The sequence below is a fragment of the Corvus cornix genome, chromosome 2, assembly GCF_000738735.6.
Source record: "Corvus cornix cornix isolate S_Up_H32 chromosome 2, ASM73873v5, whole genome shotgun sequence".
In the NCBI taxonomy this organism is placed as follows: domain Eukaryota; kingdom Metazoa; phylum Chordata; class Aves; order Passeriformes; family Corvidae; genus Corvus; species Corvus cornix.
In genome coordinates, this window is record NC_046333.1 from 82899358 (window position 1) to 82924691 (window position 25334).

Genomic DNA, 25334 nt, shown 5'->3' on the forward strand with positions numbered 1-25334 from the left:
ATAGCTCACACAAATCACAGCCAGCACGTCCAAATAGCTGCTCTTGTCCTGCTGAGAGGCTTGACTTTGGGAAAGTGGCGTTTCTGTGGGTTTTTCAAGTTGCACATGTGCCTTCTTTTCTGTTCTAGCTGAGCCTTATGCCTGGGATTTGCTCCTTTTGCCATATCCTAAATATCTATGCCCCCTAGAGTTTCTTAGCTGCCTCTCCACTTTCACCATCAACTTGCTTTTCCCTGCACTTTGCCCTATAGCTCTTCAGAGCCTCCATGCTCCAAGTGCTGCCTGCTGTTTTCTTAAATGTTTCTAGTCTGTGTATCTTCCCAGTCCCATTTCCCCTGCCCCGTGTACTCTGTGGGACCTCAAAGGGCAGTAGCTTGCATCCCTAGCCCTCCAGCCTGGGAACAATGGAAGGACAGCCCCGCTGAACGTGCTGTCCATTCAGCCTGTGTAATCTGGTGTGCTTCTGCTATGCATCAAACAGGTGGCTAAAGCACATCAAATTAGATGCCAAGAGGATACTTTTTTGTTATTTCCCTGCTGTTTATTAACCCAAGCTTTGCAGATCCAAGGTGCAGCAGAGTTAGTGATGGGGATAGAGTGGAAGGAATTACTGATTCCTTCTCTCTCTGCTCTCTGTGTTCCCTGGTGCTGGCAGGGAGGGCAGGCAGCCCTAGCAGCCCCTGGAGACACCGTTGAGTCCTGCTGTGTGCTCCTATGTGAGTAAGGTGGCCTTTTTTCCCAGAGCATTGTTGTTTGCAATGTTTCTAAAACCAGGATGTTTGTAGATGGGGATACAAGGCTTGGGTCTAGTTTGGAGGGAAAAAACATAGGTTGAAATACTGCTCTTATGCTTCACTCTGAATACTTATTATTATTTTAAGTGACCTTGTTAGGAGAGTTTAGATGTCAATTTTAAGTTCAGCAAGTATTGGAAAAAAACCCCAACAAAACCCAACACCACCACTCCCTCCAAACCCCACAGAAAACCCCCAAGACAACCAAAACCTGTGGAAAATCTCATGGAAACTGAGCTAGAGCTTTGTTTTTTTTAAAGTTCTGACTGTGACTGCTGTTTTTCTGGTGAAGTGCTGGCCTCTTGTTCATGCTAAAAAAGCAGTGTGCTGGGAAGATTTCAGGATGTAGGGAGTGTTTCAGTTCTTTGCCAAACACTAGTGTTCTCAGCTATCTGAAATTTTGGGCAGTGGGAGTGTTAGTAATGCAAATTATGTGGTAGTTTTCAAAAGCAATAGCTAAAGTGCAAATTCTAATCATCCTAAAAGCCACCTTCTGAACAACAGAAACCTGCTTTTTAAAACTTCTTTTAAAAGGGAAAAATACATGTTGAGGAATTGTTCTGCCTTTAGCCCACTGAAGTTTGAGCATGGTAAAATAGTTTTCCAAAATCCTACTGGCTGTCGGACAAGTTGAGATCAAAATAAGCTGTTCTGAAACCATTAAGAATTTTATTGTTTTAACATTAATTTTTTTTCCTCTTAATCTAAAGTTGCAGACAGCTCTGTGGGTGTCTGAACAAATGAGGATCAGGGAGGGAGGGAAAGTGAAATGAGAGAATGGGAAAGTGGTGGCTGATAGTTTTCTTTGGTTTGTGAATTGATCTCATTAGGCTTTTATTTCAATAAATAAAAATTGTGCTGAAAGCAAGTACTGGCATATAAGCTTGATGGAAAAGGAATGTAATTCTTTATTATATTTTTGTAAGTGGGATAGGACGAGAGACATTGGGCAGAACAGATACACATGAAATTCCACCTGAATATGAGGAAGAACTTCTTTCCTGTGCAGGTGACCAAACACTGGAACAGGTTGCCCAGAGAAGTTGTGGAGTCTCCCTGACTGGAGATACTCAGGAACCATCTGGACACAACCCTGTGCCATGCGCTGTGGGATGACCCTGCTTGAGCAGGGAGGTTGGACCAGATGACCGCTGTGGTCCCTTCCAACCTGACCCATTCTGTGATTCTGTGACAGTTTCTAATGCAAGAAACCAATGTTTTTGCTAGACAGGATTTAGCTCTTAGGATCATTTGAAACTCCTATAAGATAAAACAGAATTCAACTGCCTAGTAACGTGCTAAACATAATTATTCCCTTGTTTATGGTGTTTCAGGAGAGTCTAAGTAATTTTGTCCTATAAAGAGGCATTTAAATGACTCTGACTTCTGGTTTCATTTAAATTATCATCAGAAAGTTGTGCTATTGATATATATATATATATCACCAGATAGCAGTGTGACAGAGTTAACAGAGATAACATTTACCAGGGCTATGTCTGCAAGCTAAAATCAAGAAAAAGCCATTACTAAGAATGAAATACTGTTTTTATAAGTTGCTGTATGTATTTGAAAAAACAAACTGTTACCTTAGACGCAATAGGAAAGCTTGAACTTGCTCACCAAAGAACTGTCACCTGGACACATGATAAACCAAGAGAGAAAAGTTGAGTGTGTTCAGAAATATTAAAGACCTTTTTGCATGTGTCTGTCCTTCGCTGCTGCCAGAATTGGGTGACTGGAGTAGGTGGCTTCAGCAATTTTTCATTGCCATCTTTCCTGAGGTTTTGAGACTCAGTGCTGTAACTTCCACGCTAAGGAATTGAACTAACTAGAAATTGTATAAATACATAATTTTAAAAGAACTCCTCAGAATACTGCTGTGAGTATATACACATTTTTCCACTACTTGATTTCAGTGTATTACCTCGCCTGTCCCTTTTCTGTCAAAAAATAGTGCAAGCCCCCAAAGTGGTCCAGAGAGAGCCACTGGACGTGATCTAGACTTCATGGAAGAGATAGAACAACTTGCAAAGGAATTTATTGATACTACAGAGAAAGCCATGGCCCTAGAAAAGCTATGGGAGGAGAGCTCAAGGTTCTCAGGTAAGCTGCAATCTTTCTAAAAATTAATTTCTTTGCCTATCGGGTAGTGATAGCCATCAAACAGAAGAATAGTTTGATCTCAAAAATAAAATCAGGCAACTAAAATTTTAATTGATCTGAAAAAAAGCCACTTTTATAATTACTAACACAATGGCCATCAAAATTATCAGAAAAAAGTTATCTTTCTTACTCTGTTCCCTTGTATTCTTGAGAGTTAAGAAAACACTGAGAGGAAAGCTTAAAAGATGAGGAGTATAATCAGAGTACAAGGTTACTTGGTCTATCATGCATTCAAAAGTAGGTTATGAGGATTTAGCTCTCCCTCTCCATGTTTTTCTGTTGTACTAAAGAGTATAGGAATGGAAAACAACAACAGTAGCTCACACCTGGTGACCTTTGGGGACCTTCAATCTTGCACAGAAAGAGTGCAACTGGAAATAGCAGGGTCTGAGTCTCCTGTTAATTTCCACCCACATTGCACAGCCTTGTTTCTGTAGCAGGGGGGCATTGAAGACCTCCCACTACCCTGCGTTTCTGGCTGAGTTTTCAAGCAGAAAGATTTAGGTGAAATGATAGTTTTTGTGGCTGTCTGGCAGGCTAGGACATTCATCTAGTGTTGATATGATGATTTTGCCTCACTAAAAACTGAACAACATGCAATGTCTTTTAAATTGTTTTTGTGATTACAGCAAAAGTGTTGGGAAGAAGAGAAAATCAAATAGATCACTATCTTTGGGATATTAGTTGCTTCATGTGCCTTTACTTTTCTAGAAACATCCTTTGTGCACTGCTTGCTCTTGCTTATAATATTGATTCTTCTAAAGTTAATAATGCTTCTCTTTAAAGGAAAATATTTAATTTTACAGGGCTCCATAACATCACCACTTTTCTTACTGTAAGTATTTTTAACAGTCTATTTTTCGATTACAGTTCTGGGGTTTGAGGCATCTTTATTATAATGGTTAGAAATTTGTATCCTGTCAAGATTAAGTAAACTAACTTAAAAAAAAAATTGTTTGAAGGAAAATAATCATGTCTTGTAAATTTCATAGAGGTTCAGTGGTTCCTAGATTACTTATTTAAACCAGTCTAGGTTGTTAGTAGCTGAAATCCGCAACTATTTGAAGGCTATTTTTTTATTAGGAACAGTTTAAAAGTGCATCTGCCAGATGTACTTTTTCCATATTTGATTGATTTTTACTGCTACTTCATGAAACCTAGATTTCCAGTTTATAACTTGAAATTAGATGGCACTTTTATACTAACATTTTTAAATTGCTCATAAGATCATTGATTGAAAGGAGGCATATCAATATGGAATTTCATTTCTGAAATGGAATATAGAATAGAAAAAATTTATTTCTCAACATTAAGAAAATATTTAGTTGACAGTAGCTAATCATTATTAGTAACAGGGTTTGTATGCACAAACTTCTTTATGTATAAACCATGGCTGTATCACCTTAATGCAAAAAAGCCCTAGTGAAACATTAACTTAGAGCAGCAAAGACTGCATAATAAACAGTGTGATAAATCCTGTTTTGCATAGGCATCATATTGTGTAGTCCTATGAAAGAAATTGTTTTCTTCAAGGCAGTTCATCTTTAAAGAGCCATTCTTATAAATTATTATTTGAGACCCCCACAAACCCTGCAAGGAGCTGTGAGGCGAGGATGGCATGGCCTGGGCAGTCCCCTGGTCTTTATATCCTAGACTTAGAAATTTGTTGTGGGGCTAAAGAGTTTCTCGTGCTTGAGATCTCAAAAGATAATCCTTCCCTTGGGAAAGAGTTACCCTTCTGAGCAGAAAGAGATTCCTTAGCTTTTCTTCCAGCTCCATTTTTCCATCAGAGCGGAGAGACTTATCAGAAACAAAGCTTCCGTAAGTTCAAAATACCACCAAAATAATGTGGTATATTACCAAATCTAGAGGTATGTTTCTACTTTGGAAAAATATTTTGAATGGTTTAAAGTTCAAGAGGGTCAGGGAAATAACAGGCACCTGCTTGATTTTTTTTTTTTTTTCCAGTTAATGGAAGTGTTGCATGTAATTTTATTATTTTTTTTCACATAAAGATGGATTTGAATGAAGCAGAGAAAATTATTTCTAGAGCAGAAAATCTGTACAAGCAACCATATTTCTGGAACCTTCTGCACTCACTCCCTCATCTTGAACTGAACAGCTTTTATACAGAAGATGAGTTAGCTACCATAACACACTTTCTTAAAGTTATTCAAAAGTAAGTAATTTCATATTCTTGAAAGTGCTCTGTTTTAAAATTTTATCTTCAATTCTTGTTCTTCTCACTGGCTACTTAATAAAATACGCATGCTTTACACAGTGTAAAGAGACTAAAATTTTCTTCTCTTTACCAGATTGTGCTTTTATAAAACTGTGTTAGGAGTTTTCACCCACACTAATTCCTTTAAAGCTGCGTTTTTCATCTCTGCCAAGTTCAACAGAGATGCCCAAGGAGTCTTTGATAAGCAGCTTCATGTTAACAATGCCTGAAATTTCCCCATCACGTAATATGGCTTTGAACTTTGTAATGTACTTTGGGGGTCTTTGAAAGATATAGAACATATACATATGAATATAAGAAAGTAATAGTTTTGATCCTAATCAGATCCAAATGTATGTAGCACTTGGTCAATATCAGGAAAATTACTCAATTTTGTTTCTTAAGCCTCTTGATATCAGAATAGCTTTAGTTGTTCTCTTGCAAGAAATGAAGCAGTAGGAAAAAAACCCCAGAGACTGTATTCTGAAACAGGTAAAGGACAGTTGGATTCAGAGGAAGACATAGATTTAAAGCATAGGCCAGGACACATACCTACAGGAATTTTCAGTAAAATAAAGTAATTTTTAGTTACAAAGCATAAATGTATTTGCCAGAGTAGGCAGTTTGTTGTAGTATGTTGATAGGTAATTGTCACTGTAGTCCAATAACGTGGTCATAAAGCTAGAGAAGGCCTCTGAACCTGGGTACCTGTGCAAGACTGGCCATGTACCTCACCAGCCCAAGCCCTTGGGGAAGCAGGGACCTAAAGACTGAGAATGAGAAATTACTCTGCTGTTCTTCCATCCTTTACTGTCCCACTGTCTTTTTTTTCTAATTAAAAAAAAACCCAAACCAAAGAAAAACAACAAAAATAGCTTCCCACCGAGATAAGAAGGATATGATGGCATTACTTTTTTTCAAACTGGGAAATAAGTCTCTCTTAAAATATGTGGATTGCACCTATGTTGATGCTTGATTTTTAAAATTTATTTATTTTTCTCTTATGTCTGAGTAATTTGTAACCTTATTCCAGCTTATTCTCTGAGCTATTAGCATGCAAAACTACATTAGCTGTGCTTGTATCCCCAAAGCAGAATTGTTTTCTGGAAGGTTTGCAAACTCTCAGCATCTGAGTGTTTGCAAGGTAAAACAGAAACCTGATTATAAGTTTATGGTTATTTTTTTCTTCTTGAGCAGCAGTAAGCACAGACAGCAGTAACCACTGGATGCTGTGCTGGGTGAAGTTATGAATCTGTTAATACTATCTCAGCAGCAATTTCTCTATCCTGAGCCTACAGCATGGACAGAGTGACAAGGGGACCAAAGTGGAGGGTGTCCATGATTATGCTGTTTGTCTTCCCATGTAACTGCTAGGCATGCTGAGACTCTGGTTCCAGGAAGCATCTGTCTGTTGATGAAAAGCAGGGAATGAATTCTTGGTTTTGTGTTGCTTACATGCTCAACTTTTGCTTCACTTTGTAAACTATTTTTAGGTGGATCCATGGGTCTTTATGCCTTCCTTTTATTTTCTCCCTGTCCTGTGGGAAAAGAGAGTGAATGAGGAGCTGTGAAGGTACTTGGCTGCCAGCTGGGGTCAACCCACAAGTGATTAATAGGAGACTTAGATGTTTACACAAGGGTTTTGGTGTTTTCGTCTGTTTGGGGTTTTTTTAAGACTTCTGTGCCCTTAAGAGACCAAAATTGCCATCATTAATGCAATTTGGCAAGCAAACCACAAAACCCAATGCTTGTTTCTTGACTAGTTTCATATTACTATACTACATTCTAGAGGTTGTATCAGAATTTAGCCAGCAGAATTTAACCAGCAGAAAGTTTCTAAATTTATGTCTCTCACTTTCTGGTCTGTACCATGCTTGCTGTGTCTCTCAGAGGTCCTTAACAGAGACTTCTCCCATCTGTGTGACTGGCTTTGGATTTTTGTTGTTTGTTTTTCCCTTTTTTTTTTCTTCTTTTCGTGAATGTTGGAAACTGATGATCCACTCTGGAAAACTGGTTTCTTATTTGCGTAACAAGGAAGGATTACTCTGTAGGAAATAACTGGTAAATCTGACATAAATTTTAAATAGTAAGTTACAGCTACATTAACAGAGAATTTTTTTTCACAGCTAAGGTGACTGTAAGCAATTCAATGGATATATTTTTATCAATGCATCCTGTAATGTACTTTGTTTAACTTCTTGTGAGAATAAGTATTATGGTGTTTAAAAATATTTTTTCCTGCAGACTGACTGGAAGTAAAATATAAGTATTCTGTGTTGATCCTGCCTCCTTGTGGGGATAACAGAGAATGTTTGTGGTGGTTTTGCTCTTTTTTCCTCACCTCATTTTCTCTCTTTTATTTATTTATTTATTTATTTTTTTAAGAGGACATTGGTCCTCTCAGGAGACATTTCCTTAATGGAAATTGACTGATACTGTAACTGTTTCACAATTTGTGTTTTGTTCATTTAGACTCTAATTTGATAGAACATCAGTTTTGCAACAGTAAAAAGTGTTTTATTATTCGGTTGCTTGGGGGTTGTCTCTTTCCAGCAAATCCTTTCAGGTTTTTTGGCTGTATAGAGATCTTGATTTTTGTTTTCTTTTTCTTTTTCAGTACCTTAGCATCATTGAAGGATTTAGCTATCATGCCACTGGGCCAAAGTTTCTATGAAGTGGTGAAAATGGCACTGAATTTGACTGCTGCATCAGTACAGGATAGGAGCTTAGAAGGTAAGAAATTTGCTTCAGATTTTCTCTGAAGTACCTCATCAGCATGCTGGAAACATATGATAGTAACTGTTGGACCTTCTGCTAAGTTCCTGATGTCCAGGGACTGAACTACATTGCTCTAGTGCTAGCCCAGTTCTTTACTGGTCTGCTTTTTAAATACTAATATTTATAACTAAATTTTATCAGACTCAGGCAACTATCAGATAAACAAAGCACACTGGTCTAATACATAGTGTTTATCTTGGTCGTTCAGTGATGAATTTTGGAGAGAGACTAAATCAATAAAAAGGACAGTTTATTCCATTTGGTAGGAAGAGAACATTTTGTTTTGGACATGCATGTTAAGCATTGATTGGTTTACTTTAAGCTTCATTCTTCTGCTCTCATAAACTCTGCTCTCAGCTGGAGGGTTACATTTCTTCATCTGCTGCTTCACTATGGAAGATGATTTTAATTGGAGAAGGTAGGCTGGCCCCAGGAAAACTGCTCGAGAAAAGGTCAGGAGCAAGTTTCGTGGGCAAACTGGAACACACAATATATAGGTGCAGCTGTCTGCTCAGCATAGAAGGTCAGGCTAAGAGTAATATACAGTCTAAATCACTTCACCTGCCAAAATGAAGGCTGATGTGGGACAAAGGGCTGGAGCCCTTCCACAGAGTATGAACTTGAATTCACTGGAACTTCTGGTATTCTCCCATTGCTCTCATTCTCAGTAAAGATTCACATCCAGTCCATACACACACATGTGTACATTTCAGAATGGCACCCTGCTGAGTTTGCTGGCAATCACTACGGCATCCCAGCATCATCATATCAGCTGCTGAAATGCCATCAGATTAACTGACTTTACCAATAGTGCAATCATGGGTTTTATCCTAGGTGCACACATCCTGCTGTCCCCCAAAAAGCTGGGAACACGGTACTTGGATCTCAACAAGTGTGAACCACCAAGAAACAACATGAATAAAAAGAATGAATTACATAAACAAAAGATTTCCTTTCTTTCAGGTTTTCAGTACAATCTTTCTTTAGGGGGTGTTTTGTGGAATCCGCTTGCTGTGAAAGCAGAACTTGAATCCAGGTTTGGTTTTGATGGCCCTCATGTTGAGAACCTGCTAAGTTACACAGCACAATTAACAAAGGTAAAACAGTTGAAAATTTCAGTGTCCTTCTGTTTTTTTTGGTTTGTTTTTTTTTTTTGGTACCCTGAAGGGATTTTGCTGTGTTACTGAAGCTTAGATTTGTGAAGCAGCTACAAGGTTGTTAAATATCCTGGCTTCATTCCCACAAAAAATATTTAGCTTCAGCTGAAATCTCTGCACATGAACATACTGATAGGTCTAGTTGTGTACACTAATGGATTTATGCTTCTCTGAAGTCACAACTCTGTATGGCAGAGTCCTGAGTTTATTATCCAGTCCTGTAGAGAATTCTGAGGATTGCTCCACTAAGCTTTTAAACCAAATCCTTGATTTGAGTCTGCCAGGATTAGCTTGTCTGGTAGCATTTTTCATCTGGTTTGCTGACAAAGAATGCCTGCCTCTTCTATGTGTAAATTAAGGCACACCAAGAGTCCTTTCTTCTCAGTTTGATATGAATATACTAGATGAGTTGTCTCAGTGGTGCTTAATCAAATATCCTGGTGATGCATCACATTTGGAAGAAAATCTCTTTCTTCAGATAGGGATTTCCAACCTATCTTCTAGACCAAAGTGGTCTGTTGTGGTGGTATGTTCTGAAATGCAGAAAACTGGAAACATCTTTTGAATTTCTACTTTAGTCCACAGTTTCCTTAATGTTGGTATTTATGTGAAATCTGTTTGTTCTTGCAGAGCAGTACAGTTTAGTTATATTCCAGAAAAGCTCATTGTAAAAATAGCAGATTTAAACAAACAGATAAATTGTAAAATAACCCTTGACTTTTGAATGGCCTTTTAATGAAATATCATTGTTAGCCTTTTTGATGAACTGAACTGAATTCAGCTGCAGCTTGGTAGTCATTGTTGACTGTGGAATCCCAGGCTAATCACTTGCTAACTATCTAAGCTAGTATCTGAATATTTTATGCTTGTGTTAGAACATTGAAGACCATAAAAGACTATGGAAGTAAATATGTGAGCCTCGATAATATTTGTTTCGAGTTCTTCAATTCTGTATCTAATGCCCCATTTTGTTTGGAGTCAAAGCATCTGCAAAACTTTTTATAAATTCTTTGGTCAAAGTTGAAAGGAGCAAGGATGTGAAGTATCTCAGAAAGGCAACAACAGAATTAAAATGTGTGGAGTTATTTTTGTAAGCTTTAATAATATTTATAAGCTTGGGAATATTTAACCTTTTAACACAGAATTTAAAAATTAGTCTATGAGGAAAAAATTCTGTTCTCGTGACCACTCTCTTGAAACCCACCAACCTCAATTTAAAACTAGTCTGCTGCATGTAGTCACTGGTTGAGATGTGTCATTGTACTAGGTGCTTTTTGTATCAGTAATTTCTATACTTGTGACGTTGTTTCAAGATAGTTATTCTGCTGTTGGGGTACTGTATCATAGTCAGGTTAGTTCAGCACAAACCTACAAATTATTGTAGAGGTATCAACAGTAGTGTAGCTACAAGCTGAAAATTCCTTGCATATACAGGTCCCATCATTCTGCCAGCTGTAGGAGCACCTCAGTGGGGCCACTGGTACTTTATACAGCAACCTGCATGTGGAGTACTTTGAAGTGTGTGCCCTGGAATATGAGGCTGGATTAAATGGGCTTTGTTCTCACTGAAGAGGCTATGTGTTATTCTTATTTTCACTAGATAAGTAAATTGATGGGAGAGATAACACTCAGCAGCTCTCTTGAAGTAATCATTAATTCCTTGTGTCCTTGCCAGATTCCCACAGGAGAGACACTGGAGCAGTTTGTGTGCTCTGCTCTGGCTGTTGTGCCAGAAGATGAAGCAAACAAAGAGAATATTGGAGAGAGCTGTAATTCTACACGGCATGAGGCCAAACTGTATCTTGTTCATGCTGTCAGCAAGTTCAGACTCTATGCACAGGTAACTTTAATAAATTAATAGATTGAATTCCTAGTTTTTGCATGTAGGTTGTCAGCAGTAACTCAGTTAAAAGATCTAAGTTATATATAAAAATTTATTTCCATGAACTTTCTTGCTAATAAGATGAAATAATCCTTATAAAGAATCATTACAGTAGAAGTATAATTTATAATCATGTGTCCATTTAATCAAGTTTTCTCATTAACAGAGATTCAGATTTGAAATCTAGTAGGGAATATAGTAAAACATACTGCAATGAGCAGACCTGTCGGAGGAAAGACCCATTACTGTCCCACCTGAGACTGAATGTTGAGCAAAACTGAAAGGTGACTAGAGGCCTTCACTGATATATTATATAATTAATTTATTTTTCATTCCCCTTCACTGTCTCTGGCAATAGTGGCTGAAGCAAGATAAAAGTAAACCTCCGGAATAGCATCTTAAAATTCTGATCTGGTAGAATAGCTTGGCATGCATTCTCTGTAATGGCATATGTGTAGTTGCATGGACAAAAGAATAAAACATTCAGATGTTTCCTAAGAAAAACACCTAGCTGCCTTAACACTGGTGTTTGTTTTTATACTGAAATATGGTTCTTTTCTCCATTAAAAAAAAGAATCATGAGTCAAGCTGCATGGGAGATGCTTGCCATGTCATCTAAAGAAAACATGTAAACCTTCCTGTGTATTTCCCCAAAAATGTAATCTTTGATAAGGTTTCCCTGCTGTTTGATGAAATATGAAGTAGGAGGTAATAATTTAATGTGATTGCCAAAACTAATGCACCAATTTCTATGTAGGAAAATCCAGCAATAATTTCAGCCATGATTTTAAAACTCTTAGCAATGGTTGACATTCTTATTATGGGAACCTGAAATACTGTAAGCTGCTGGCCACTGTGAATTTTCTCTTAGAGAAAATCTGTTCTATTGGCATTAAAAAGAAAAGTAATGGTGGAGGAAAGGAGAGCAGTCAGTAGGTTTGGCCAGGCCTTGGTATGCCTTTTTCTGGTCTACACAAAGGGAGCATGCAGGCTCCTTCACCATGTCTTTGTGTGATGGGACTCCAAAAGTGTTAAGGCTGCTATCTTCCATCATATTGGCAGTGTAGGCAGAAGTCTGGTAAAGGAAGCCTGGCTGTGGAAGTCAGCTTTTAGGTGGTTTCAGTGTCAGGCTATATTATTACCATTCCTGGGTCTTTGGGCAAGGTCAGCTCCACACAGAATGTCAGTTGTCCATATGTTGTAGCATGTTACATTGCCAGCCTGTAGGTCAGTCAAAACTGTATTGAAAATCAACCTTTGTCACATCAGTCATTTCAGAGTCTAGAGAGGTTGTTAGGGAGGAATTTTGGTATCATTGTTGATTGTGTGGATTTTTTTTAAGACATGCAAATTCCATGTACTGTCTAAATAAGAAAGCTTTGATACTCTAACGAGGTGTTCTGTTTTGCATTCAATCCATTAGATCCTTGAGCAATGGCTCCGCAGCAGCACTCTCTTTCAGGATCTCCTTTTGGAACTTAGAAGAATTATGGCTGATTTAACACCTCAGTTTCTAGATGACAGAGAAGCCAGGAAAATTTTTTCAGAGATTAATACCCTGATACAGCAATGGAATGAGAAATCAGGTGCTGATTTTTCAGGAGGATATGTTTCACCTCATGATTGGTAAGTAATACTTATCTTTCTGCAACTTGTCTTATAAAATTAGAGCAACCTGAATATTCATTTTCACTTTGCATTTAATTGGTTTCTGATTTTTGTCTGTTTTGTGATTTTATTTTTTATTCTGTAGTTCAAAACCTTGTATACAGTCAAATAATCATGCTGATTCTTACAAATTCTGGAAAAGAAATCAGGTCTGTGCTTCAGAGTGTAGCTACTTACAGGTTCAGCAGAGGACCTGACTACTACATGATCAGTACTCACAGGAATCAGCAGCTGTGGATAACTGACATTTTGAACTAGGATCTTTATCTTGTTCTGCAAACAAAATTTAATTCCCACAAGTAGTTGGTGTGACTCAGTAATACTTCTCATGTATAACAAGTCCAGTGCAAGTGAAATATTTAGAATTTTTACTGTAGAAGTCAAACTCAGTTGCGCAGGAGATCTTGTAACAGAAGCCTACAGCAACAGTTACAGCCTATGGAAAACAGAATTTTAAACACAGAATTAGCTGTACACATGTAGTTTGCAATCTCATCTAGGGAACTCTGACTCTATGATTTTTTTGGATGTTTTTGAACTTTTCTTCCAGTTTCAAGTTCTCTGTTTGTCACTTAATGCAAATGTAAACAGTATATATGAAGAGGTGGCTGTAACTCCTGTACTTTTAAAGAATGGTACATTTTATCAAGTTGTTCAAATCTTCCTGATCTGGAGGGTTCTACAGAGGACTTAAGTCACACATAAAGGGAGTTAATGTTTGTCAGAGTTGGCAGAGCCTCAAGAAAGGTCTATGGCAGAGAACAGGAACTGATACTTCCCTCTTTCTAACTGCACCCTGGATGACTTGCATTGCTTCTGGGAGTTGCAATATTGTCCTCAGTTTTGCACTGCTTGTAATTACTTGTTCATATCAAACCCTGTAACTGGAGGAGAAATGATTCATGTTATACAAATCAACATCTGAGGATAAATCTGAAAGATACTGTCCATTACCTACTGGTAAGAGAGAGATTGCAGTCAAGTTGTTCAACAATTTAGTAGTGTGTTTTGAAATTTGGTTCTTATTTATAAAAGGAAACTGCTGTGCTGCCGCAGTTGTAAGAAACTACAACCTGTTTTTTTAGCAGTTTTACCTTTTTGTTTGCAGTACACAATGTTTTTGTGTTGTACCTCTGTTGATTGCAGAGTTTGGAGAGGAAGAAAATGTATTTAAGGAGAAGATATTTTCAACTTGAGGCCTTTGCATTCAAACGTTCTTTTTTCCATGCACCTCCTCTTGACTAATCTAGTAGAGCTAGTAATTGTTTTTTCTTCTAATAAATAGTATTGACACAATAGAAACGTCAGTTGGTGCATTCCAATTTTCACTATGATTTCATGTTTTGTAGATGTTGAAAAACAATGTTCAGCTATCAGACAGTGTTTTAGCTTTCAATAATTATGAGAAAACAAGAAATTATTTAGAATTCATAGAAAATCAGAGGGTTTGATCAATTTTATTGATACATTCCTGTCTGTAAAATACCTGGAACATAAAGGCTTTGTTCTTTTCAGCAGCTGAAAATGTGATATACTCAAAGATGTTTGACTCTTTGTGGCTTATAATCTTGATTATAAGTACTGATAAATGCACAATTCTTTAACTTTGCTGTCTACATTCAGGTTTTGATTTGAATGATGACATGACTTTCTGGTGGGGTTTTTTCACATTTTTTGAAAATCAAAGCAATTATCAATTTGTGCTAATTCAGATTTTGTGGTAATTAATTTGTGTCTCCTATTAAATGAAATTTGGAATTTCCTTGAATTAAGTAAATACACCTAGATTCTAAAATTATGTAATATATATTTAACAAATTTTTGTCTGCCTGCTAGGTAACTAACAAGAAAAAAACTTATGATTAATTTTTCAGGATTTTGGAATCTTTCAAAGAGTTTTTGAAGACAGAAGAAAATGTAAGGATTTCTGGTGAAAAGAAAATGGATCATCTTTTTCATCTTGTAGAAGTCATAGAAGAAATTATAATGTTTGATTTCTCTGTTTCTTCAAACAAGTCTCTGATTGAAAATGCCTTGAATAATGCAATTACATGGATACAAAATTTTGCTGAGCAGGAGGAATCTGCCACCAATTTCTCATTTGCAGTTTCTGAACTCCATAACGAGCTACAAAAAAATTTCCAGCCTCTTCAGAGCTTCTGGACAAAAAAGAAGACAGAGCTTTTCTGGCATATAGTGGAAATTTTGTTCCATGAACTTGATTCTAGGCTTTCCCACTTGAGTCAAATAGAAGTGGAAGAGGTAATTGACACCTTATCTAGAAATTTATCTTCTATTACAGAAAATAAAATCTATAATAGAAGTATGGTGTTGCTCAAAAATATCCTGAGTGATTGGCCAGAGTTAAATATTACTGCTTTGAGCCATTTAAAACATTTAAGTGGACATTTCCAAAGAAATCTCTATGAAGTTGGATCATTGTCTGGTGATCATGTCAATGTGTCTTTAAGTACAATTCCTGGAGTGAGTAATACCTCCTCTTTATTTCTCTCAAATGCAACTTTTATGTATAAGGTACAAGAATTAGGAGAAATTGTGCACAATTTCCTCAGAAATATCCAAAAATTAAACATTACTAGTGTGGTCTCACTTGTTCCAAAAATTTTCTCTCTGTACCAGAATGATGATCTGGTTTTAAATATTAAGAGCAATAACACACTGTTAAAACTTCTTTATGAGACTTCAAGAAGTATGTCATCTTTTCAAATATGGCATGACCTACAAAATAAGGAACTAGTTTTTGATTTTCTGTTTGAAACTTTCGATCTTCTCTGGAACCTCACCAGTAAGTCTCTCTGTGAAAAGTTACTATTAATTTACAACTACACAGAGTTTCAGGCACAGTTTCTTGCACAGAACGGAAATAAAGAGATACAAGTTGTCTATGATACTCTGAGCAGCCTTAAAACTTTATTAATAGATGAAGAGCTCCAAACAGCTGTCTTATGTTATTTGGAAGAGTTTCTTGATCTGTCTCCAGAATGTCTGGTAAATAATGGGTGCATTGATTTTTATCTAGCAAACATGACTTCTGTAGAACATTCAGCAGAGGTTTATAACTTACTTCTGCTTCCATTGGACAGTGTCCTGTCTAATGTAACAAACTGGGGAGATAAGGTAAGTGTGCCTTCTGCTTTGCACTGCACTTTTACGTGGCTTCAAAGGTGGACAGAGATTTTTGAAGAAGGATCAAATATCTTGAATTTGAATTCAACCTGTTTTATCTGTCTAAGAAATGATTTGGCATATCTCTCTGAAAGCCTTTTAAATGCAACTCACGATGGACTGTGCAATAATACAGCTATGGCTATTGTTGAAGCTACAAGAGCAGTGATGAAGGTATTAAAAGCTGTATTTCAAGAACACAGCAATTTAAATGACTTGAAAGATTTTGAGGCTTTCCTTGCTAATCTTCAAAGTGTAATTAACAATGCGTTTGATGTCACAAACTTGCTTAAGGATAGCAGTTTAGAAAGTGTTTTAGAGACAATGAGAGTTGTGATAACTGAATTGCAGAAATCTATACTGAAGATTTTTAATGAAGAGGTTTTGAATTCTTGGCTTGATGCTTTCATCTCGGGAGGATCTGAGGGAGAAGATAAGGGTGCTGGTGTATTTTCCATCAGAAATTCCCTTTCTACTATTCTCAAGCTCTCCCAAAAGGAATTTGAGATTATTCTCACTGAGATAAATGATACATCTGCTTTTTTAAAAAGTGTACCTCAAGACAAATATATGGTTTGTATCAGCATTTTCCAGAATCTTACCAAACTAATTTTGGACAATACTCTAAAAGACACAAAATACTTACAAACAAATTTTTCATCTCATCTTAACTCCTTTCTTAATTTTCATAGTACAATGGAGGAAGCAGAGGATTGTAACACATGGATACATGGATTAGGTAATCTCATTGAAAAATACAAGTCACCTTCCCACCTCGAAAGTGCAAAACATATTTTATTTCTTCTGCAGTCTCTGGGAAATGCTGAGACAGATGCTAAGCTAATGAATGTGATGGACTTTGTTAATTTCGTTTTTAATTTGACACTCCCTGAATGTTCCCTAGGTTCTTCTGATATGATTTGTGTAAATGTTTATTTCAAAATCATAGCAAAAACTTTAAAATTTATTCTCCCTGAATTTTATGTAAAAGATGACATTAGTGTGCTTGAATTTATTTTTAAACTTTTAAATAATTCTGGAGAGCAAATACAAATGGTTGTCAGTGATTTAGTTGGGAGCTCATTGTATGTGTCAAATAAGACCCATTTTAGTCAGTCAATCCATGGTTTTAACAGGACTTCAAGAATGCTCCTTAATCCTTTTCACCACATTCATGTTTTATCAGTGGAACTTTTGTCAGAAATTCAAAGTCTTCTGAAAAATAAAACTTTTGAAGTCCAAGGAAACAGCTCCTCTCATTTGGACAATGAGATTGATCCTTTCTTGCATGGGAAAAATATCAGTTTGCTTATGGAGTTCTTTCAATATATGATTAAAAAACTTGACTCAAACTTGCAGAGTGAACATAAAACATTTCCTCAGAAACTGATAGAAACAGCAGGTCTGAATATTGAACTGGTAAGGAAGGCACTTGGAATTTTCAAGACTCCTACTTTTACTGTCTTTCCATTAAGAGACGAAAAGGAGTTTCTAAAGCATATGGTTGCTTTGGTACAAAACATGAGAAACATGGATGTTGAGTTTTTGATAAGTAGATTCAAACAGGTCCAGGAGAACCTAGAAAATTTCTTTAAAAATATCAAACCTTTTTCTGTTGAGAACTCTGAGTTAGGTACTTTAACAGACTGGTGGGATGCATTTGAGAACATTTCACGTTATTGGAACCTGACTGGTGTAAGGCAAATAACACAGCTTTTTGAACAAGATGAGCTCTACAATATAGAAGATGTGTTCAACCTCCTCTTTGATGTTATCAGCCTTACAGAAAGATTGGGTCATGGTAACGTTACAGAAGCACTAACTGAAATATATGCTTTCATACTGACTCAGGAAGAAAAAATGCCAATGTTTACTGATGAGGAGTTCTCTAACCAAGTAGAAGGTCTTCTAATGTTACTGGAGATATTGAAAGACATCTCTGATGAACCTGGAGAGGCCTCTGTTTGTTTTTCTGCAGCATTCTGCTGGACTCTCACAACAGAAATGCCTCAGAGTGATCCCACTGTTATACCTTGTGACTTTGGGCATAGAAATTCTACTCTTCATTACAATGCAGTCATTGAAGTCATTAAGGAGCTTAAACTCATCACTCTGGACAGTTTGTCTTGCTCTATGGAAGACTTTCAGGTGAATATCACTCACAATCTGACTTGCTTTTTTCATCAGATCAAAGAATGGAACTCTATTCTTTGGAAGTTTTCTGAGCTCCATCATATAAATAGCACAATACTCAAAGAGCTGCTAGATTTTTGGAATGAGCTATCCCTTTATGCTGTGCCACTGCAGGTGAATAATACACATGCAATCAATTGTTCCTCCACTTCAAAGAGCCAAATGGCATTACAAATTGTAGAAACACTAAGCAGCATTTCAGTGTCAGAAATGGAGATGGCCAAAAGTCTTCTTGAACAGCTGGATGATCTTTATGGTGGCCTAAGCTGGAACAGACAGTCAAGAACATCACTTAAGAGTGTTCTTACTAATGTTAAGAATATGACCAGTGAAGTTTCAAGACTCCTGAATACTGAAGCTGTCCTTTCTTTTCTTTCTGTAATTCAACCTTTAATGACGCTGTCATCTGTTGGAAACCAGACACACTCAATGCTTATGACAATTTCAGCTTTAAGTGGGAACATCAATGTATCTGACAACTTTGAGAACTTCTGGTTTCCTGTAGTTACAAGCATAGAAAATTTATTGGTGAATTTTAGTGTTAGACACTTACTTGTGGTGATAGATCAAGAGTATCAATTACTAAAGTTTGCCACTGGACAGTCCTCTTCAATGGCTCCTGATGTTTTACTAGAGCAGTTTAAGACATCATCTGTAGATGCTATATCAAGACATTTTGAAGATATACAAGACATTGTGAAGAACATTCTATGCAAGTGTAACAACAAACATTATTCTAAAATAATGCATGCTCTAATTCTCCTTATGACTAATGAAAGTTCATCAAAAGGCCTACTTCTGGCTGTCAAAGATATTATTGACTTTCTGGAGCTATTCCAAAATAAGTCTAAGAAGGACTACACTGGTATGCTGTTTGGTGACAGTCATCTCAGCAGAGAGAAACTGAATAATACTCATGCTACTATTTCAGTTTTGCTAAACAGCCTCCTTCATATAATTGCTGATCTTGATGTTGTAGAAGAAGCTTTGCATACAAACAATACTGAGCTTCATATGTCTGACTTAATTGATTTATTTTTTTATAATGCACCATATAGAGAAACTTCTTCTCAGTCCCAAAACAGAACTCTGGAGATCATGCAAGAGATTTTACAAGTAATGTTTCAGTCTACTGCAGAACATGACAGCAATAAAATAAAACTCTTACTAATGAATTTGCATAAGGATGCAATGGCAGAAATGAGGTAAGTCTGGGAAGTGTGCTGACAAAGACAGAAGGGCTTTCTGTTTATGAGCAGCTCCATCAAAACTTTTATTAAGTTAATTACTGTTTCATTTCAGATTTCTTCCAATTTATGTTGTTCTGACCAGCCATATTTGGTATCAGAATGCATTCTGGTGTGGACCAGATTATTGATGTGTTTAGTCGTATATATTGATACTTGAATTGGTTTCTTTGGAACTATTATAGAAACAATTATTTGAAGATACTTGTGTTTTAAAATTCTTGCAGGTCTGAGTAATGAACCTCCACTAATTGGTGGGCAACAGTCATTTTTGCCTGTGGAGCTAAATGTTAAGGAATGCTTGGGACTAATTCTTTGTGGCATGTGTGGGGTTTGTTTTTTCTATGTCCAAATATAACTATACAAAATTTCTTTAACTTAAATTTGTTGATGTCTTATGTTATGGCTATTGTGTTAATTTGTTCAGGTTAACAAATGCAGTTTCTGAAGGAATCTTGAGCCCAAGATAATTTTTGCCTGATTACTCAGATTAGATGTAATCCAGCAGCAGAGGAAACTATTCAGGAAAATATTTACTGATGGTTTACTTAATAAAACACCTGCTAGATTGGAGTTGCTGCCTTTAAACAATATTGAATGAGCCCACAAGCTGATTGCTCCAAACAGCTCTAGGGTATCTTGCTGGTGGAGCTACTGGTCCTACTGTCATAACCCAGCTGAAAAATGGCCTTGTGAAGTTCATGCTCTGATGTGGTATTTTGACTTTTATGATTAATTTTATGCAAATACATGAAACCATTGTCCATCAGGATCAAGTATTAACCTCCTCTGTTGAAAAATATCGAAATACTAGGAAAGTGGTTTATTTTCCCTCCATGCTGATTATCAGAGATTTGGAGTATTCTGCTCTTTGCCATTAAGTCAGAATATTCTGTGGGCTCTCAGTATTTCTGAAGCTATTATGATTTTGCTTATTTTGTGAAGGTACTTTCTAGCACTCTGAGGGTACTTTTTTACTATGGAAGTACTGTATTCTGATTTTGAAATAGTTCAAACAAATGTAATAACTGTTAAAATTGAAATCCTTGTGTGATTCATTGAAGACTGCATTTGTGCATTGTCACTTGTGAAATTTTTCTGTGGTACCCTTGTAATGGAAATAATGCTTTCTTATTGATGTTTCTACAGAGCATTTAAAATCTGCAAGATTCTTCAGGAACGTTTATACCCTGATAGTGTCATACTATTACAGAAATTGCAATTTACCATTTTGAATATTCTCAAAATCTTTTCAGGTTGGTTATCACAGCAGTGACTTTGAGTCACCATATGTGTTAGTGCTGTTAAGGCTTTACTCTAAGCAAACCTTTGTACAAATAAGGTAACTTGGGTGATGCCAAGCAAGACAAGCATACTGATGCCTGGAAATTAAATCAAGAAAGGCACAGGGAAATATCTGATGCAGGTCATAAAAAGGGATGGTTTCTTTCGGGAGTGTTCCTGTTGATTTAAAATCCCAGTGAAAGCAGATCTTGCTGCTCCTCTTCAGCTAGTGAGCTGGATCAAGTCACAGGGGTTTTTTAATGAGACAGACTTGCCATAGGGCAGTGTGTAGCTGACAGTAAGGAAAAATGGGGCAAGTATTTAAAGGTAGTAGCATCTCCCACTCCTGGCTGTGTTGCGACTGTGAATTGGCTTCCTGTAGCTGAAAAACTTCACCTTCAAAAAATTGTTCATATTTTAATGTTTTACTTTGTTTTATTCCTTATGTATATGATCCCAAGATGTGCACTTTAAGAAAGGCTCTATATAGACCTGAGTATAATTTCATATTAAATTTTCTCTGGAAAACAAAAGCCAGTGCTTTTCCGACCTCGTATTTTAGCCAACTATGCCCAGATTTATTTGCAAAGAGCAATTAGGAGTCATTAACCTGCCATTCTAGAGCAAGGGATGAGATCTGTAGTGTCTTATACCAAATTAATTTCCAAAGAGCAGGTAAGATGTGACTACAATCCAATTCTGACTGTCTTCTCCACTCTCCTGTGATGGATGTGTTTCCAAAGAGTAAAACAGTAGCAATGTTGAACTAGAATAAGTGCTACTGAAATTGTGTAGCCAGGTGCCTGGCTTCTGTCCTTGACCTCTGAAGAGCAGTCTATTTATTGAGAGAACTGAGATTAGGGAACTAAGTTTTTGTCATTCTCATTTCAGTACTCTGGTTGTGGGAATGTTTCATAATGTTTCATTTGTTACAGAAAACATTATGAAACCTAATGAGAAAAGATGAAAACTGCTTGATTTGGTTTGATTTGATGAATTGTATTGTATTACTTCTATGAGCAAGATGAAGGTTTGCTTGTTTTAGAAGCAGTGCTTAATGTTTATTATTCTTCCTACTTGACTTAAAAACCAAACATAAGGAAAAAACAACATGGTTGAAAAAATTACCTTGATACTGAATGAGAATTCAGCAGTCAAGTCAAATTCCTTCACTACTATCCCACGTACAAACCCACTACAGACAGCAGAAAGGAGGTTTTTTCCAAGGACATGGAGGCTGCAAGCTTGGGTAGGACCTGGCATCATGGATGACCGGGGGATAGTACTATCACCCTATATGGGTTCATTATCCCAAGATATGGAAAATGCTTATGTAATGCTGTTTTCTTCCCCTTGTAGTTTGAGTTTGAAAGTTACTGCTCACTGGAGGGTTGGTAACACTCTGGTGTTTCTACAGGGAAATAGCATCAGGGGAGCCTGCCCAAGGGAAAGGTAGATGTGGTTAATATACTCAGCTTCTCAAAGTTATGCTTCTTGCTCATGAAGAGCAAATAGAAATGGTTGTTCTTATTATTTATCAGGAAAGTGTAATGGAGAAGAGTAACTGAAATTGGATCAAACCAGCCTTTCTTGTCATCTGAAATGATACATAAATTTAGGTAGAACTATTTCTCTGTGCCTTAGTACATCAGACTTTCCTTGCTTTTAAAAACTTTTCTCTGCCTTTTTAGTTGGCTCACTTTTAATTTGATTCCAAATTGTTTTTTTCAATCTGATTAAATCTGGACATTTTCTCTTACAGAAGAACCCACTGTATTTAGCAATATTTTCTGTGCCATTACAAAGTGTAAAGATGGATTAACGAGTCACTTGCTTCTCACAGTCTTTGAAGGGATTGCTGTGGTTCAAGATCATTATCAGGTCTGAATGATTCCCTCACCTACAAGTGTACTTTGCAACATGCATTAAACTTTGGATACTAATGAAAGTTTCCTTTTTTTCCCCACTGCCTGAATGACAAGTCCCCACAGTGGCTGTACAAAACTGAGGTTTATATAGGTATGGCTCTGATGATTTTGACAGAGATACCCAGAAAAAAAAAATATTGGGGAGCTTTACAAGTTAGTATGATTTAGAATTATTAGCATTCCTATAACTAGAATAATTGGATTGTCAGTCAATATCAAATACCAGCCCATTTTTAATTTCTTTATATTTTGTCATACTGTTAATTTAATGAGTTATAGTACATTTATACTTTAAATCTTCACAGGAACGTTTATGAAATTAAAATAGATACAAATAAACTTATTGGACAGACTAATTCCAGCTAAAATGAAAGTTGTGATTACCAGCTAGGTTCAGTCTGTTTTCCTTTAACATGAAATTGCCAGCAGGTGAGAGTAATATTTGGCATATAGAGACTCCTCGAGTTGGAAGCAGACCTTTGGATAGGACACACATTTGTGCACACAGACAAAATACTAAAGTCATGATTTTTAGTATAGAATTTGCCTTCGCTTTAAATAACTCTGCTGCTTTGTCTACCTGGACATTTTCCTGATATGAACAGCAATGTGTTAAAGTAAACAGATGACAAGTGGCCTCACTCATATCTCAAAGCAGACTGTTGCAGACCAAATGCATTTCTGTAGTCACCACACTTCTATGACCTACTTCTGCAAATATTAAAAAAGCCTCATAAAATCAAAAATGTAAATATTCAGGAGAAAATATGAAAGTGCATACTACGCAGAGCATAATGCATGAAAAACTTTGGATATGAGTATCCAGATATTTCGCTTTGTTGAATAGAAACTGATGTTGTTCAAAACAATTTTTTTTGGAAAAAGATAAAATTTGTCAGCCTAAAATAAAAAATAAAAAAGAAAAACTAATTTCATTTCAAAAGAAATTTAAAAACGTTGACATTTCTGTTAGTGGATGAATCTCCTTGACAGGCTAGTTCAAATTCCCAATTTGATTGTTTCCCAAACTCAAATATTTGAAAATTCCTTGATTCTTGAAAACTTTTCATCCAGTTTCAATTAATCATATGATGAGTAAGAGAGTATTACCTTACTCGTATTCTCATTTGAAAATATGAATCATCTTGTTGCCAAGAGTTGCTACTTCAAGGTGTAGCACAGTCTCATGAATTTACTAACCATGGGATCACTGTATTTTGCAGAATGTTGGAAGATATTGGCCTGCTTTCAACAAGGGGGTTTGTGAGAGTATGGCACATATAAACCAAAAGCTTTCCAATACTTTGGAGAGCTTTGTGGGAGCCCTGCAGAATACCAGCAGTGACAGCTGTGAATGCCAGCTAATGTTGGGAAACATCCAGAGACGACTGCAAATGTAAAGCCTTTTACATTTTGGTACTCCAAATGGTTCTTCATCATTAGTGATGTTATTCTGTACATATGTCTGTGTTCTAAATTAAGTAATTACAGGAGAAATACTGTCTTTTTAAGCTTTGTTCATTTAACTGAAAACTGAGTGGATAAAATGTACAAATTAGTTAAGTACTTTAGAAAAATTCTGAATATTTCTAAAAGCCCTTACATTTTTTGCTGAGCACTTGCAGCAGATCTTGCTGCTCTACCAGCCGAATGCTTTGTATCACAATTAAGAAAATTTTCAATTTCCTGTGACTTCAGTTAGGTCAAAGTTTTGATATTTAATTTTTTTTTAATATTTCTTTTGATATGGCTTGTCCTCTCAATAGCTGAACGTCTTTTTGCAAAATAGTAAGCATTCAGATCAGTTCAGCAGTTCAAAGAGTCAGAAACACAGTATGGTGTTTGTAAACGGATGGGATTGAACTCCAGATGATTTCTGATAGTTGCTATTTGCTGGAGGAAAACCATTAGATTTTAAGTAAAGCTGCTACTACAGAGTATTTCAAACTTGCAGTCAGCTAGAAGTAGACATTGTTATAATTGTTGCTATACTAGTTCATCTGTTGGATTGTTTTCATAATGGGCTTGCATGCTGTCTGTGAATTGCAGTAATAATACAGAAGAACTTGAGCCTAGATGCTGCTCCTAAGGACCATGAGCTCATGTCCAGTTTCAAAGAGAAAATCATATCTGATGTGTGCATACTCTTTATTACTTAAATTATAATTAGATAGACTTTTTTCATCCTGAACCGCAGTGATTTGTATCCCTAGGTTTTAAAAATGTGTGTTCAGTAAGAAACATGGAAGTGAGATATTGCTAGACCTGTCTTTCTTCATAAGCTACTGTTTGCTAGAGCCCTTAGCCATTGTGGGACTCTCTGTATCTCTACATATGTATATAGAGAGAGATATACATGTGTATCTCTACATATGCAGTCTCATTTAGGCATGAAGTATGATGACCACTGCACCATATAAATACAGCAAGAGAAGGTCTTTAGAGGTGCTGGCTGCATGCTCAGTGTGTGCACACAGAGCGTGATGGGACCCTATTGTCACATTTAGTGTCTGTTTTCCTATTTGTGTTAGTCTTTATACATCGAATTGCCAATGGCCTAGTTCTGATAACTTGTGAAACTAAGGCTGTCATTCCAGGGTGACTGAAAATTTGGAGCTACAATTGCCGGAAAATCCAGCGGCAGCTTTCCTCAGCAATTTTAATCTCGTGAATGGTGGGTTCCACTTTTCTTCACTTTTATTAGTCCCTGTTGTGTAATTTTGTAGAACAATAATTGCTTCTTTGTTCTTTTAAATTCAAAGGGACACTGTTTATGGAGACTATTGACAAGGCAGTATTGTCACTCACAGTGAATTGAACGAAAAGGATACAA

General features: G+C 36.6%; 1 protein-coding gene across 1 annotated transcript in view; it reads left to right on the forward strand.

The window, feature by feature from the left end:
• ABCA13 (ATP binding cassette subfamily A member 13) overlaps positions 1-25334 on the forward strand; it is a 179807-nt gene that overhangs the window by 11303 nt on the left and 143170 nt on the right. The window contains exons 4-15 of the mRNA XM_039549863.1: positions 2749-2897; positions 3764-3792; positions 4973-5136; positions 7796-7911; positions 8920-9053; positions 10789-10953; positions 12419-12621; positions 14538-19247; positions 20439-20545; positions 22336-22454; positions 23725-23897; positions 25099-25175. Coding sequence (XP_039405797.1) covers positions 2749-2897; positions 3764-3792; positions 4973-5136; positions 7796-7911; positions 8920-9053; positions 10789-10953; positions 12419-12621; positions 14538-19247; positions 20439-20545; positions 22336-22454; positions 23725-23897; positions 25099-25175 — 6146 coding nt within the window. The remainder of the gene's footprint in view (positions 1-2748; positions 2898-3763; positions 3793-4972; positions 5137-7795; positions 7912-8919; positions 9054-10788; positions 10954-12418; positions 12622-14537; positions 19248-20438; positions 20546-22335; positions 22455-23724; positions 23898-25098; positions 25176-25334) is intronic.